Source organism: Vespa mandarinia, chromosome 12 (genome assembly GCF_050613455.1).
Source record: "Vespa mandarinia isolate Hongniang chromosome 12, ASM5061345v1, whole genome shotgun sequence".
Classification (NCBI taxonomy): Eukaryota; Metazoa; Arthropoda; class Insecta; order Hymenoptera; family Vespidae; genus Vespa; species Vespa mandarinia.
In genome coordinates, this window is record NC_140821.1 from 4,566,130 (window position 1) to 4,581,802 (window position 15,673).

General features: G+C 28.3%; 2 protein-coding genes across 4 annotated transcripts; one reads left to right on the forward strand and one right to left on the reverse strand.

Annotated features, from left to right (window-relative positions):
- Positions 1-183: 183 nt before the first annotated feature.
- wts (serine/threonine-protein kinase warts) lies at positions 184-8,890 on the reverse strand. Its single transcript, XM_035883909.2, has 6 exons — positions 8,197-8,890; positions 7,933-8,042; positions 7,249-7,583; positions 4,723-7,003; positions 4,206-4,483; positions 184-4,123 (listed from the first exon to the last, which is right to left on the reverse strand). Exons 3-6 carry the CDS (start codon positions 7,522-7,524, stop codon positions 3,692-3,694), a joined length of 3,267 nt encoding a protein of 1,088 aa, XP_035739802.1. The 5' UTR covers positions 7,525-7,583; positions 7,933-8,042; positions 8,197-8,890; the 3' UTR covers positions 184-3,691.
- Positions 8,891-10,913: 2,023 nt separating this feature from the next.
- LOC118449418 (venom protease) lies at positions 10,914-15,656 on the forward strand. Of its 3 annotated transcripts, XM_085660536.1 has the most exons (8): positions 10,937-11,018; positions 11,904-11,954; positions 12,442-12,565; positions 13,634-13,939; positions 14,449-14,751; positions 14,888-14,989; positions 15,100-15,251; positions 15,360-15,656. In XM_085660536.1, exons 3-8 carry the CDS (start codon positions 12,493-12,495, stop codon positions 15,513-15,515), a joined length of 1,092 nt encoding a protein of 363 aa, XP_085516662.1. In that variant the 5' UTR covers positions 10,937-11,018; positions 11,904-11,954; positions 12,442-12,492; the 3' UTR covers positions 15,516-15,656. The 3 variants fall into 3 exon arrangements, with proteins under 3 accessions (XP_035739812.1, XP_085516662.1, XP_035739814.1); XM_035883919.2 differs by lacking the exon at positions 11,904-11,954 and having other exon boundaries at positions 10,914-11,016; XM_035883921.2 differs by lacking the exons at positions 10,937-11,018; positions 11,904-11,954 and adding an exon at positions 11,027-11,203.
- The last annotated feature ends 17 nt before the right edge of the window (positions 15,657-15,673 follow it).

Below are 15,673 nucleotides of genomic sequence, written 5' to 3' on the forward strand. Positions count from 1 at the left end.
GGTACTCTCGTACACAATTGTGTAATCAATTGTATATCCACTATAGTAATCGCTATAACTTATATATCTTATAAGAATGCATATTAATAACCCTATAGAAATAGAGTTATGATCTTATATTAGTCTGAATTTAGATCTTATATTAGACGAATAATAAAAAGATTTAAACACAAAAAAGCTACAACACATAAGCACTGAAGATCGTTTTAATTTAGATTAATTATCTAAAGTATGTACAATGTTTTATATATATTCTAACTTATCAAACTAACTTGTCGTATATTTTTATAATATAATTACAAGACAAAAGTGATTTATTACAAAATGTACAACTAAAAATTCATAAATTAATTTCATGAGTTGACAGATCTGTTGTATAGGATAATATAATATTAAAATAATTCAATGCATGAAAACGAACAAGTATGATACTATATTTATTAGTTGAGCTGAGTCTTTCGATGCCAAGTAGCAATTCAACAAATATTATTTTATTGTAACGTCTATAACTAAACCATTATATGCACACTCAGTGTGCAATAAAAATGTATGTATTACATTCTCGTATGGAGCAGGAGGTACTTAATAATTGCTAAATTTTAAAGCTTAACAAAGCCAGAAAATGTTATCTATGTATATGTGATCGTTAAATAATAGCAAATGTAATATATATGTATAACGTAATGTATTACAAACAGAATAATGTGTTATTTATCCTAAAGCATTATTTAAATAATAGCTATATTGTTTGAAAACCATATTATTAAAATTAAAATTCACTTAAAGTCTTTATTATTATGGTATTAGTACTGCAACATGGTACATTAATTTTAAGATAAAATGTCTCACTTCTTTGCAGTACTTAAAGTTATACACACAAAAATAAAAAAAATAAAAAAAAAAATATATATATATATAGCAGAAATAAACAATATAATGCAAGGTTGTAGTATACAAAGATTTAATTTTATGATAGTAGTTGTGAATCCCTTTGGTATCCATTATTTATGAGAGATGTGATGTACAAAATTCGACTTTCATATTACCTGCAAATTTTCGTTATTTTACCTAATTGATATATTTCGTTAAAAAAATAAATACTCTAATTGAGACCTGGGGTATAAATATATATAAATTTATATATAAATATTAATAACGAATATCACCAATTTTGAGAAACCGATAATAAAAATTCGAATTTCATAATGTCATAAATTTTGCTAACAATAATTGTTTTTAACAATTTCTAAATAAATATGTCTTACCTTTACAGCGTTAGAAAAGAGATTACAGTACTGTGTTTTTATCTCAACAGACTTAACACTGATCCATAATTATCAAATAAATACGAATAATTAAATTATTTACATTATATTATTCCTACTTCAGTTCAAAAAATTTTGGTATCATTAAATAATTCGAATGTCAAACATAATTCTTTTCTATACTAATCTACACTTTTTTTTTATAAGTATAGAGTATAAATTCAAAACAAAATGTATTTTTTGAGATATAATGTATTATTGCATTTCTTTTTTCTAATATTTTCGAGATACACAATTTATTACAAGTACAGTTTAAAATTGTCTGCTCTTATGATGCCACCAAAATATTATTGATAAAATTATATACCATGGAAGATTGCTTATAGTTTTTTTCTCAATCATCTATTTTAATTATGGCAATAGAATGTACGATATAGAAATACACGTTTCTAATTACTATTACATTTTATCTTTGAAAAAATAGATTATAGCATGAAGGATATTAAAAAAATAACAATGATGTTATTTTTATAATATTTAAAAGGCACAGTTAATGAAGATATAGTTTTCCTCAATAATAAATTAGTATGGATAAGTGTTTAGTCTTAGCTTTGTACATAGTACATACAATATTAGTACACTGCTCCACTTCCAACAGTCAAGTAATGCAATAATTAAATTTTAATATTGCTCGTACTCGATAAATCAGTTCTTTCGTTAAATTCTAATCGTTTCAAAATAGTATATTATTTTGTGTCAATTATTATTGTATCATATACAATATTTATAATCTGCATATAAAAATTTTTTAATGTTTTTTCTCCAAATATTGATTTTATGCTGATGTTGGAAGACAGGATGAAACGGCAGTCAGAAGAGAGATTTTGAAGAGAATATTTTAATCCTGAATACAAGATTATTTAAAGAAGGCACTTTTTAATGCTGTAAGGTACACCATTGCCATTACATAAATAATAGTGATTTCTGCAGCTTGAAAGAAATAGATAACAAAATATATCTGATTTTGGACTCACTTTCGATAAGACAAAGATTAAAATAAATCATTTCATAGAATAATATATATATATACATACATATATACAAGTTTCTTTCTATTGTTAACATTCTTATTGTAATTGTTTCTTTATAAACAATGGCAACTTGACTATAAAAACGATACTGTGCCAGCAATGTAATTAGTTACAAGTATTTTACAAAAGTCGAGTTACCTTTATTTAATTTTAAATTTTCGATTTCAAAGTTTCATTGTGCAAAATAATATACGACTTCTTCATTAACGATTTTCCCTTTTGCTTTTAAATAACAATAATTCCGAAAATTATATTCCGGGGAATTAGGTTTATAAGAAATATGTATGTAATGTATATAGTGTAACAATTCATCAATAATATTTCTTAGCATATGAAGATATTAAAAAATGTTTAGACAATTAAAAGCTGCATAATACGCAATGAACACATTACATCCATTCACAAATCTATACAGTATAATAATTAATAGTTTAATAATAATTATTATTATCATTATTTATAATTATATTCGACATAGCATTTGATATAAAAGAAAATGTTAAATAGGACCAATATATTTAAAAGCCGTATAACTCTTATTATTATTATCTGCAATATCACAGTACTCGTTGAAACGTACTAAACACGTACTTTCTGATATGAAGCCAATCTAAATGAAAATAAATGGCAAGCAAAATATTTGCAAAAACATGCTCCATGAGAATATATTGCCTAGCCATTAATCATTTTATTTCTACCCCTTCGTGTCTATTGGCCATTATTGTATCAAGGTAAACTTGTGCCATTAAAGTTACCCTGCCTTTTTTCTTAGCCATATGTTATAATCGCACGTTATGGAATAGAAAACGATCCTGATCACTCAAGCTATATTATATAGGGCATTATTTAAGACGCAATAAACATACAAAATTTAGATGTGGTATTTCATACAAATGCCCATAATAATTTGTGATTCCATAGAAACACAACAATGTGTAGTGGACAGTTTTGCAGATATGTGAAAGTTTAATGATTTAAGTCAAATATAGTACTATTCGAGAAGTACAGTCGCGCTAACAAAGCATGAAAACAATTATAATCAGTTCTAAAATATAAAAATCTGTAATAATGACAAAAAATACACTAATCTAATATGTGTACTTTCTTTAATGTAATATTTTCTTTTTTCTAACTATATAGTACGATACGTTCGTATTCATATACCTATAAGTTGAAAAAAAAATTGCGACTTCGTGTAATTTAGTTAACCACACAATGCTGAAAAAACTTTAGAAAGATATGATACTGGTTGCAGTTTTTAAGACACCAATATTTTTGATATCTGATGAGATTTATGATTTTTTTTTTTTTCGTTTTCTTTTAACTAGCCTACTGTCATACGTAAACAGGACCTTGATTATCATTATCATCCAAACTTATTCGACTAGGATATGCAGGACCACCACCATCATCAAAAAAGCGCCTAAATGTGAATTCAAAGAAACCGTGAAATGGTTTTCCATTATCTAATAATTCGTCTGACTTATTAGAATCTGAGGATTCAGAATTTCTTAACTTGTCAGGATCCACAGGATCAAAATTACTTGTATCTGTAGGGTATTGAATGCGAGGTATGTGAGGTGCTACCTGTCGGCGTAGCCCTTTTTCAAAATCAATACTTGCAAAAAATGGATGACTCTTGACTTCATCTGCATTTTTACCTAATCGACGATCTGCGCCAACGCAAAGTTTTAATATTAAATCCATACCTTCAGGCGATAGATTTGCTTGTTTAGGGATATGAAGTGTGGTCTCCCAATTAATGACCTGTAAACATACAACAAATAGTAATATATATTCAGAGTACTTGTTTAGTTTAAAGCATAGATAGTTTATATATTTTACCAACCTTGTATTGAGTCTCAGCTGGTGTATTGGCAAGAAAAGGTGGAGAACCAACTAGCATTTCATATAAAATTACACCCACACTCCACCAGTCACATAACTGAGTATATCCTGTGCGTTGTAACACTTCTGGTGCAATATAATTTGGTGTTCCAACTAGTGAATGTGCCAAACATCTTTGATGTTCTCTATGTCTCCTGCGTTCCAATGGTTTTAATTGAATACAGCGACACTCATTGTTCCAGTCGTCAGCTGGATCCATTGAATCTTGTTTACCATGACCTATTGATTGATTACAAAATATAAAATTACAAAATATAAAATTACTTATGTTGTCAAAATAAAGAACCTGCTATAATTATACTAATCTTGAATTTTCTTATAAGGTAAATAGCAAATGCAAGTATAAAACATAAATAGCAAATAAAACAAATGAATATAAAATATTCCACTATAGTTATTTCTTTATAAAAATATGATAATGTTTTTAATAAATGATTACATATAATAAATGTGTTTACCATTTTGCTGGTAATATTTAGAATTATGAGTCCAGCGAAATCCTGTACAGAGTCCAAAGTCTGTCAGTTTTATATGTCCATCGCGATCAATTAAAATATTATCTGGTTTAATGTCTCTATGAATGAATCCCATTTTGTGAACACTTTCAACTGCACATGTAAGTTCAGCGATGTAAAACCTTGCTAATGGTTCTTTAAAAATACCAAATTTAATAAGTAAAGACATCAAGTCTCCTCCTGGTATATAGTCCATCACAAAATAAAGATTATCCTTATCTTGAAACGAATAATATAATTTGACGACCCATTCATTATCAGCTTCTGCTAGAATATCACGTTCAGCTTTAACATGGGCAACCTGGTTTCTATTCAGTACATCAGCTTTGCGTAATGTTTTCATTGCATAAAATTGATTAGTATCAAGCTTTCTTACAAGTGTTACCTCTCCAAAAGCACCAACACCAATAGGTTTTATTTTTGTAAACATAGATTTATCCATTTTTGCACGTTTTAATCTAATGTAATTAGATTCTTTTTGTGATAACATCTTTCTCATTTGACACTGTGCTTCTGCACTTAGGCCTATTTTAGCCATTTCTGTTTCTAACTGAAGACGTCGATATAAGCGTTGTTTATGAGATTTCAGTACATTTTCAACATGTTGCTCCATAAAAAATTTGAATGCTTGAGGAGAATAATTACGAACTTTACAATCCCTACGTTCTTCTTCTTTTTCTTTACTCATATGTTTTCGTTCAGGAATAGGAGATTGATGTTTTATTTTATAAGATGACGGTGCACTTCCTCCTTTTCCTCCATTTCCATCTGGTAAAGACGAGTGATTGTTATTATTTCTTGCTGATACAGAGGTCGATGCTACTGGAGGTAAAGGTGGTGTCTCCACTGAATGTGGACAATTGTCCACTGGTGAATATTTTCTTTGTAATGGAGGATGATGAGCGATTGGAGAAGATCGAGGTGCTGAATTACTTTCTACTGTAGAAATCCCAGATGTATCTTCTGTGGCTGTTCCGTAAGGAGGGGGAGGAAGTGGATGATGTATGCCACGTTGTGCTGCTAATGCTTGCATTGTTGTAGCATAACTAGGAGGTTCTGTTGTTGGCACACCTACTGAAACACCTACACTTACAGAACTTGATGGTGCAGTACCAGTATTATTGACAGGAGGGTATGCTGGTGGTGGTTGTTGTTGCTGTTGTTTCTGTTGAATCGATGAAGCATAAGATGGAGGAGGTGGTGGTGTATTACTAGTTGTACAAATTGGTTGAGGAGACGTTGGAGCAATGGCTGTTTGTAGAACAGGTTTTTGTACTTGAGTACTTTTAACAGATTGCATAATAATAGGTGGTTGAGTTTTAGCTTGACGTGCTCCCCAAGCTTGTAATGGTGTAGGTCTAGCCATGGATGCCTGTGTACTCGGAGATATAGTGGACACAGTAATAGGACTTGGTGATCCAGCTGATGTTGGACCAGAGTATATACCAGATGATGGACTTTTTCGATAGTCTTGTTGAGATTGTGTGGGACTTTGTCTATTTTGCATAGAAGCACTGTAAGATGGTGGTTGAACAGGACCAGACGATGATGACGGGACTATTGGATAAGGAGGCGGAGGTTCAACCTGCGTACTTGAATTTCTATCGCATGCTTGATAGATACTGAGTGCTTGCATTTGTTGAGATAATTGTTGTTGTACTTGTGGACCATTCTGAACAATCATTGGTTGGCGGCTATTAGTATTACTATTAGACGATGCTACAGGGCTTGTACCCCTTTGAGGTGGATTTCCTGATCCTGATGTAGATCCAGAATTACCAGGTGCTGATGGAGGAGGTCGTGTCGGTACAACTGGAGCGGGAGACATTCGCTTGAGCATTTGCTGCATATTACTTGGTACATTTGGTTGACTATATGGAGCATGAGGTGGTGGTGGCGGTGGCGGTGTAGAACTACATCTTGGAGGAGGTGGTGGAGGTGGTTCACGTTCTACAAAATTGCTTGGTGAATATTGTCGACTTAATTGTGGATGTGGACTAAGTTCTGTCAAACGTGGGCTGTCAGATCGTGAACTTCCTGCACCACTATCTAATGCAGGACTTCCTCTTTGGAGACTTAGCTCCCTTTCTAAGCTTGGTTTTCTTATCAGCTTGGTATTAAGTTTACCAAGACCATTAAGAGATTCTCCTTGTGCTTGTTTTAAAAACTCTATTGCTCCATCTAAGCGCCATCCTGCGAGTTTAAGGGCACGTAACCCTATTTCCTGTATATCAAATTAATTAAATATAGTATAGAAATAAATTTTCTATAATTTAGATTATAGACTTTCAAATAATATATTTCCAAATATTATATATTTATATATAATCAGAAAAATTACTAATATTTTTACAAAAGTTACAAAATGTTTTGAAAAATTAAATAGAAACATTACAATATAATATACATTTCTTTTATAAGAAAATAACTATCATGCTATATAAAATAATTAAATAATTATAATCATACCTCTGAGTATCCCATAGCTAATAACTGTGCTAATGCCTGCCGTTGATCAGGTTTATCTGTGCAACCAGATGCAGCTGAAAGACCACTGAGACCGGATGCTGAACTGATACCACTAGTTGTGGATAAAGTTGATATTGTACTGGCTGCACTGGAACCAACTTCTCCAGCTCCTCCAATGTTTGCAAATGGTAGTAAAGAATTGCGGATTTCAGCTAGTGCTTTTTGATGGTATCCAGAGCCACGAGTGCTCGATTTGCTGACCGCAGGTGGATTCATAGTGGCCCATGCTAGGTCCTTAGGGACCTAGCTTTAATCTGGCTGTGGCATATATATATCTACAATTAAAATATCTGATTATAGATATTTAAAATTCATAATATAAACATAAATAATATATTATTGCTACCATTAATATTACCAATTATTTTATATTGATACTTAAAAAATGTTGTGCTTATAGTTTCATTAAAATTTGACATCATATATTTATAAATTACAAAAGATTATTATTGTTATAAAACAACTTTAATATATTTCATTTGATTATTCTTTATATTATTTATTATATGTTACTTTTTTGTATTGTAGAAAACCTTATAATCTCGATGTATAAATGAACAATAATATTACTATATAAGATAACGAAAATATATACATATAATAATGATTGACAATAATGCTTACAGAACAGAATCGATGTTAATGTACTTTTGCATAGATGCTCTGGGCTGTCATGGTAGTAGAAACGATATATAGTCTAGCGATCCACAATACACAAAGGGTTGGATGCAACACTGCGTTATGAAAATACTTCACTTGCATTAATGTCACATTAAAAGTATATGTTTTTTATAATTCATGGAAAGAAGTAATATAATACAGTCTGTAAATTATAGATGGCTAAACTTGTTACTGATAAAAAATAAAATGATCAGCTTTGTTATATACCATCGAATGGCTTACAATTTCGTGCATGTTTTATGTGCGAAATTGCAAGAACTATAATAAAACATCGGTGTACACAAAATTTTCAAGAAGTGCTCATCGTATTCTCGTACATGTTAGGGCTCATCTCCAAGCTTAACCTATTCTATATAGGTGCTATTTAATCGATTATAAATTCTCTCTATATATAATCTGTCGTTCTTAAACACTTTATTCAACACACAATTAAGGTGTTCGCCAAAGAAATACTTCAAGTAAGTTCTTTTAAAGCAATGGTGACGAGAATGTGATTCCTGAGCATATTCCGTTCTCACGTTTTTCTAAGATCCATTTAACGACTATAATGTGCCTGTTGAACGTATGATACACTATTTTTGGATTAATTCAAATGTTCTCTTTCTTGATCCACCGTCGTAATTATACAAGCGATAACAAAGAAAGATAGAGCCGTAAATTACTAAAGTGACTGGCAGCCATTTTGAAGTGCCACATTCCTACACCGACTTGACACTCTTTTTCGTAATTTACGGTGTGCATAAAGTCTATGTGAAGAAAAACCAATGAATCTCCATATTAACATAGTGATAGGACTTCTAAATGAGATTTCCCGTTTATTTGAAGAAAATACATTTTAGTTTGCTAAAGCTATATTTCAGAGTGATCCCTCGGTCAATTGTTGGTAATACGAGAGTGCATCTCCATGGTAAATGGATGTCAACACGATTTTCTACCAATCGTTCGTATTTAAATGTAACAAGTGCTTATCTAATGCTCCGATTGGTCGATCTAGAAGACTTTGTAAACGTAGTGCGTTACTGAACATATTGTGTTCAATATTTATTATTATATATTCATAGACAAATATATACGTATTGAATATATATTGATATTGCCTCTTTATTAATTATTAATTATTATGTTTTTTTCTTTCTTTTCTTTTTTTTTTTTTTTTTTTTTTAATATAACGACAATTAAAAGAAACATGAAAAATTACAAAATTTATTTTTATGATTTTATTAATGATTACAAAATCATTAAAGATTAATGAACATGAAATATGTTTAATTGTTGCTATTAATTAAATTTCATAGTTTAAGAAGTTAATAGTACACGTTTTTAATGATATTTTTTTATTTTAGAGAATTTCTGTTATATGAAAAAAAAAAAGAAATGTCAATTTTATATCTATTTAATGATTGTCAATGATTGGTGCTTTCTAATGTTTTCGTCCAATCGCATGTAACGGTTATTTTATATATAAGCTAATAGAAGCTAAAAGCCTCCAATTAATGCAAGTACGAGTATATGACCTATTGAAGGTTAACAATAATTGAATGCATTTAATTGTATACTTATTCGAATATAAATATATATTTTATGTAATTAAATATATATACATTTATGTCTATATATATATATATATAAATAAAAATAAATAAATAAATAAATAAATAAATAAATAAATATATATATATATATATATATATATATATAAATTATATTTTTTTGAATTTAGTATATTTGTTATTTTATTATATTGAAATATAAAATAATAATGTAAAGAAATGTATGATATACGCACATATACACACATATATATTGTTATATAATAAATGAAAAATTTATAATTAATATATATTATTTATAATTAAATTTATGCATCAAAAAATAATTAGAATAATTTATTTTATATTAGGTGAGTAATATATTTTACAAATATATTACTCACCTAATGACTATGTTTTGATAAACATGCCAAAGGATATAATTTTAATAGAAACGAACACAGACATTATGTTCAATATATATACATGTATATATACATATATATACACACACACACACACACACACACACACACACACACACACACATACATACACATATATATATATATATTGAAATATTAGATGAATACAAAAATTATTCATAAATTTTATAAAAATTCCAAGAGTAATGTAAAATGTAATTTTCTTATGATGAGTGTATCCGTAATTATGTGATTATATGTAACTACATATCTAAAAATAAATATGTATCATAATTATTGTATATTCTAGATTTCTTTCAAAATACTTGGAAATTGAAATTATGTTCATTTCGAATCGAGGACACTTTTTAAAGGATCGTAGCAAAAGGCCGTGTTAATTAACCGATATTCTCCCATGAGTCAGCGCGGGAAACACAATACTTTATATACGAATAATATGGCGCTTTGTTCATATCATTTTAAATCGGGCAGTATTAAAAATTTGTTTTTATAACTTACATAATTTGCTAGAAATAAATATTTTATAAAAACAAAGGTATTTTTAAGCATTAATTATTGTAATTTTATTAATAACATATTATTATAATTTTAAAAACAACACACACATACACACATATACATATATATATATATATATATATAATAATCTTATTACTTTTAACCTTTCATTATAGAAAGAAAAAAACAAGATAAAAGAAATGTTTAAAAGCAAACGATAATTAATTTATATAATTAATATTATTGCATAACTCGCGTTTTATATATTAATCGTTGAAACAATTTATCTTTCTGATAAATATATAATACGAGAAACCCAGAAAATAAATAATTATCTTCATTAATTCGTAACTGTAAAAAATAATGATTCACATACTATAGTTCATAAGTTACCATTTTATTGTGAAGAAATAAATTAGTAGTGCAACAACCGATAGTATTAGTATTGTGCATTTCCCAACGGATATAAAGAGAGTGTTACCGTAATATCGTGCAGTCTCTTAGCGGCATCATCAACGTACACTACGTAATTTCTTGTCTTAAGTTAACGATCCGTGTGAGTGAGACGATCTTTACCGTTTCTCTTGTTTTTTTCTTTTCGTACCTCATCTTACATTATTCCGTCGTTAACTATCGCGTAATTTGTTTTCTTGCATACACATACGCACTAGCACAAATGCACACAGAAGTAACAATTAAATATTTAACGTTAACTTTTAGACGAATCGAAAAGGAATTCTTGTGAGTGTTATTTTCTCTTGAAAATCAATTTTTAAATTCGTGTTGTGTCATCGTGTATTTATAGTATAGTGAACAAGGAACTTGTATTTCTGTGGATCATTTCTGAATTTCTTTTATTCCAATCATTATATCATTTATTATAGATCGGCGATTAATTCTTTTTTTTTTACTTTATTAGATCGCATCGATCGGTAATAAAAGTATGGATCATTCTTTGTAAATCATCTTTAATTTGGTATTCTTTTTCTTTCTTTTTTTTTTACTATTTCTTATTTCGATCCTTCATGATTACATCTTATAAGATATGTAATTATTATTAATTATATTATCAATGTTTTATTACAAAATTCAATAATATCTATTATCCGAATGGACTATCCCTTTTTCACGATCATTACCGTTGACATTGAATTAATGTCACAGGAAGTAGCGGATGAAAAATGAAGTTCCATCAGTGAATTGTTATCACGATATAATATCGCAATAAGTATATTTATTTGCATGTGTCCAATGTCAAGAGTAACCAAGCAGAACTTTTTTCTCTTTTTCCCTCTCTCTCTCTCTCTCTTTTTTTTAAGAGTATTATTAAAGAGTTAAAGTTAACACATGCGACGCATACGCGTTATATTGTATTGACTAATTATGCTTATAGTACTGTCATTGAATAATAAAAAGGTAAACTGGCATCTATATTTTTCAGTATTCTGTTCAGAGTGTTCTGTGTATTGATATGCGGAAGCATCATCATACTGTTAAGTATTTTGACTATATATGACAAATATTACATAAAAAATAAGGAGAGACTGAAAAGTATATATATGTGTGTGTGTGTATGTACAAGTATGTATTGAAATTGTTGATTACTTGTAAGTTATTTTGATGAGAAAGAGAGAGAGAGAGAGAGAGAGAGAGAGAGAGAGAGAGAGAGAAAGTAGATTTGTACATATCTATGTCAATAAATATCAACTATAACATATATCATTAAATCTATTTGAACTGTTTGATAAACATACTCGTTAAAATTTCTCGAATGTGTAATAAAATATTATAATTTGCGATCTAGCGTAATCATCATTACATGATGAATCGGGTAGACGTTATATCCTTTTACCTGTTTTCTTTTTTTCTTATCTTTTTATCATTTTTTTTTTCGAATAATCTCTTGTTTTCGAAATACGATCGAGAAAACAAACAGAAAGGATACATGAATAATTGAAATCACTTGTATTTTATTTCAGTGTATCCTGTGATTCTTTCAAGTGAAGTAACGTCGATAAATATTTTAAAAAATGTGGATCATTGGATCATTGATTAGCTTCCTTGGTCTTCTACAAATATTGCCGTATTACGCATCGGCTCAAGGTTCGTAATTCCGTTAACGTTTTGCGAAATTCTTGAATATTTCGTTCTTGGAAAATTCCAACGTTTAGCCTTCACGCTATGATCATAGATTCTGAGTCCAATGTTAATGGAACATCTTCGTTCATAGCTTGGTTTTTAATGTGAATGGATCGTTGATCGGTTTTATTCGATTTAAAACGCAGGTTGCACGAAAAAAAAACTCATTCCTGCTTGTAAAATGAAAGAAAAAAGAAATAATAAAGGAACAAAAAAAAAGATCGAGATAGAATAAAAGAAAAACAAGAAATGATTTTAATGATTCAAGCTAATTTAATCGCTTAATTTATTTCTTCGAAGAGAAGTTTGTCGTTCGATTGGAATGAAAGTTCGAATACGGTCAAGGTTTAAGCCTTTATATCGAGAAAGTTTATTCGTTGGTTAAGGTCAACCAGATTTTGACGACTCACTGTTTAAATTCTATTCAAATTCGTAGAATCATATTGATTATGTAATTTCTGATTAAATTTTGAAAGTACCCGAGCTATTTTTCCATTACGTATTTAATAATCGATTACTTCTAACGATTGTTACGTCACATATAATAAATACTTTATAGATAATGTGATTTTAACGATTTTTTTATACGTTATTGTATGCAACATAACTACGATGGTATAATGTATGGTACCTTCGAAAAAACTATTTTATTAATTAGCCATGAACAATAAATTAGTTCCTTTTTTCTTTCATTGTTTTCTTTGTATAGTAATTGATTCCTACCATTTACCCATAGCTATCAAAAACATTACATAAATATTATATATTTGTAAAAAAGAAAAAAAAAGAAATAATAATAATAATAATAATAATAATAATAATAATAAAAATTATAATACGTGTTCTCGTAATGATCATCTCATATGATATATGCAGATGATACATGACTTTATCATTCAACAGTAAAGATCCTTGATCCTGAAATCTTCGACATAATTCAATGATTAATATATGAATGATTAGAAAAATTCTTATCAAAGACAATTAGATATTTTTTTATGTTTTAATATAACCATTAATTGTCTTTTTTAGATGCACTGCCATGTGTTAATCCTTTGGGATCCAATGGTCTTTGCATAAATATTAAACAGTGTCAACCATTACTGCAAATTTTGCAAGAACAACGATCAGAAACGTTCAATTTCTTAAGAGCTTCCGTGTGTGGTTTCGAAGGTAATGATCCACGTGTTTGTTGTCCTAACAATAATGATGACAATAACAATAATAATGGTAACGAAGAGGTTAAAACTACATCTTACGGTCCTCTACAACCACCAATTTGTGGTACCAGTCTTGGAGAACATGACAGAATTGTTAACGGTGTACCGGCAACATTGGGTATGTCATGTTTTGTTTATATATTACAATTATAGTAATATTTATTTGTTAATTAATTATGTATATAAATATTAGAATCGTTTTATATCATAATTAAAAATTTTATATAAGTATATATCATATTACTAATATAGCTAATAGTATTATAATATTATAGTATTCATATATGTATTATATGTATATATATATATATATATATATATATATATATATATATATATAATAATATTCTCTCTAATAATATTAAATATACTGTAATAAATGAATTATAATAGAAAATAAATTAGTAATACTTATTAAAATTATTTAACAAATAAATCGGCCATATTGATTAGTATTAATTAATAATGAAATTATTAGTATTATAAATTCTATTATAAATATATAAATAATTATTAAAGCTTCGTATTAATTGATGAAATTTAATTATTAATTAAATTAGTAAAATTAATATTATAGATAACTTCATAATATTATAATAACTTGGTATAATTTAATTATTTTATTAGGCAGTTGGCCATGGATAACAGCTTTAGGCTATCGCAGTAAAAAAAATCCAGATATACCACGATTTCTTTGTGGTGGAGCTTTAGTTTCTGTTCGACACGTTGTCACAGCAGGACATTGTGTTTATCAACGAAATGATTTATTTATGGCACGTCTCGGAGATTTGGATTTGAATAGTACCACAGATGGTGCTGACCCTATTAACATTTTAATCCTAAATAAAATTCTACATCCAAAATACAATCCAACGAGTTATACTAATGATATTGCTATTATTAAATTAGCAGAAGACGTTCCATTTTCACGTAAGTTTTATATTTATATATATATATTTGTACTATATATATATAAAACGTAAAGTAAATTGAAATAAAAAAAAATGATAGATTACGAAGTAAGTAATATAATTAATTAATTAAATAAATAATTTTGATTTTATAGAAAATATTCATCCCATTTGTTTACCTATTATCGAGCCATTAATTCATTCTAATTTTGATAATACCTTCCCTTTCATTGCTGGATGGGGAGCAGTTTATTTCAGTAAGCATATTTATTTATTTATTTTATTTTATTATTGTCTTATAAAATATTAAATCAATTTGTGTGAAATATAAAAAATGTCAATGGATAAACATTATGAAATATTTTAGATGGTCCATCGAGTAGTCGTCTTTTAGAATTACAAATTCCTGTAGTTAACCAAGAAAGATGCAAAAATTCATTTAAATCATTCACGAATGCAGTTATAGACGATCGTATTATATGTGCTGGTTTTGCTAGAGGTGGAAAAGATGCGTGCCAAGTAAGTAAACATGCATTTATTATACATACACAAACATATATACATGATTAAATATTCCAAATTTTGCATTTACATGACTAACGTAGTTCTGAATAAATAATTGTTTAGGGTGACAGTGGTGGACCATTGATGACTCCTCATAATAATAGTTACTATCTCATTGGAGTTGTATCTTATGGATATCGATGTGCAGAACCTGGTTATCCTGGAGTTTACTCGAAAGTTTCGTCCTTCCTTAATTTTATTATAGAAAATTTAATATAATAATGATTATATTATAATCGCGTTTCGGATTGTATTGTACACGTAATAAATCTAATTTTTCAATTGTAAAAGTAGATATTAGTTTGTGTGTGCGTCTACATGTATATATATATATATATATATTCGTTAATATTATGTTTGTATTATGTTTGCTTTCT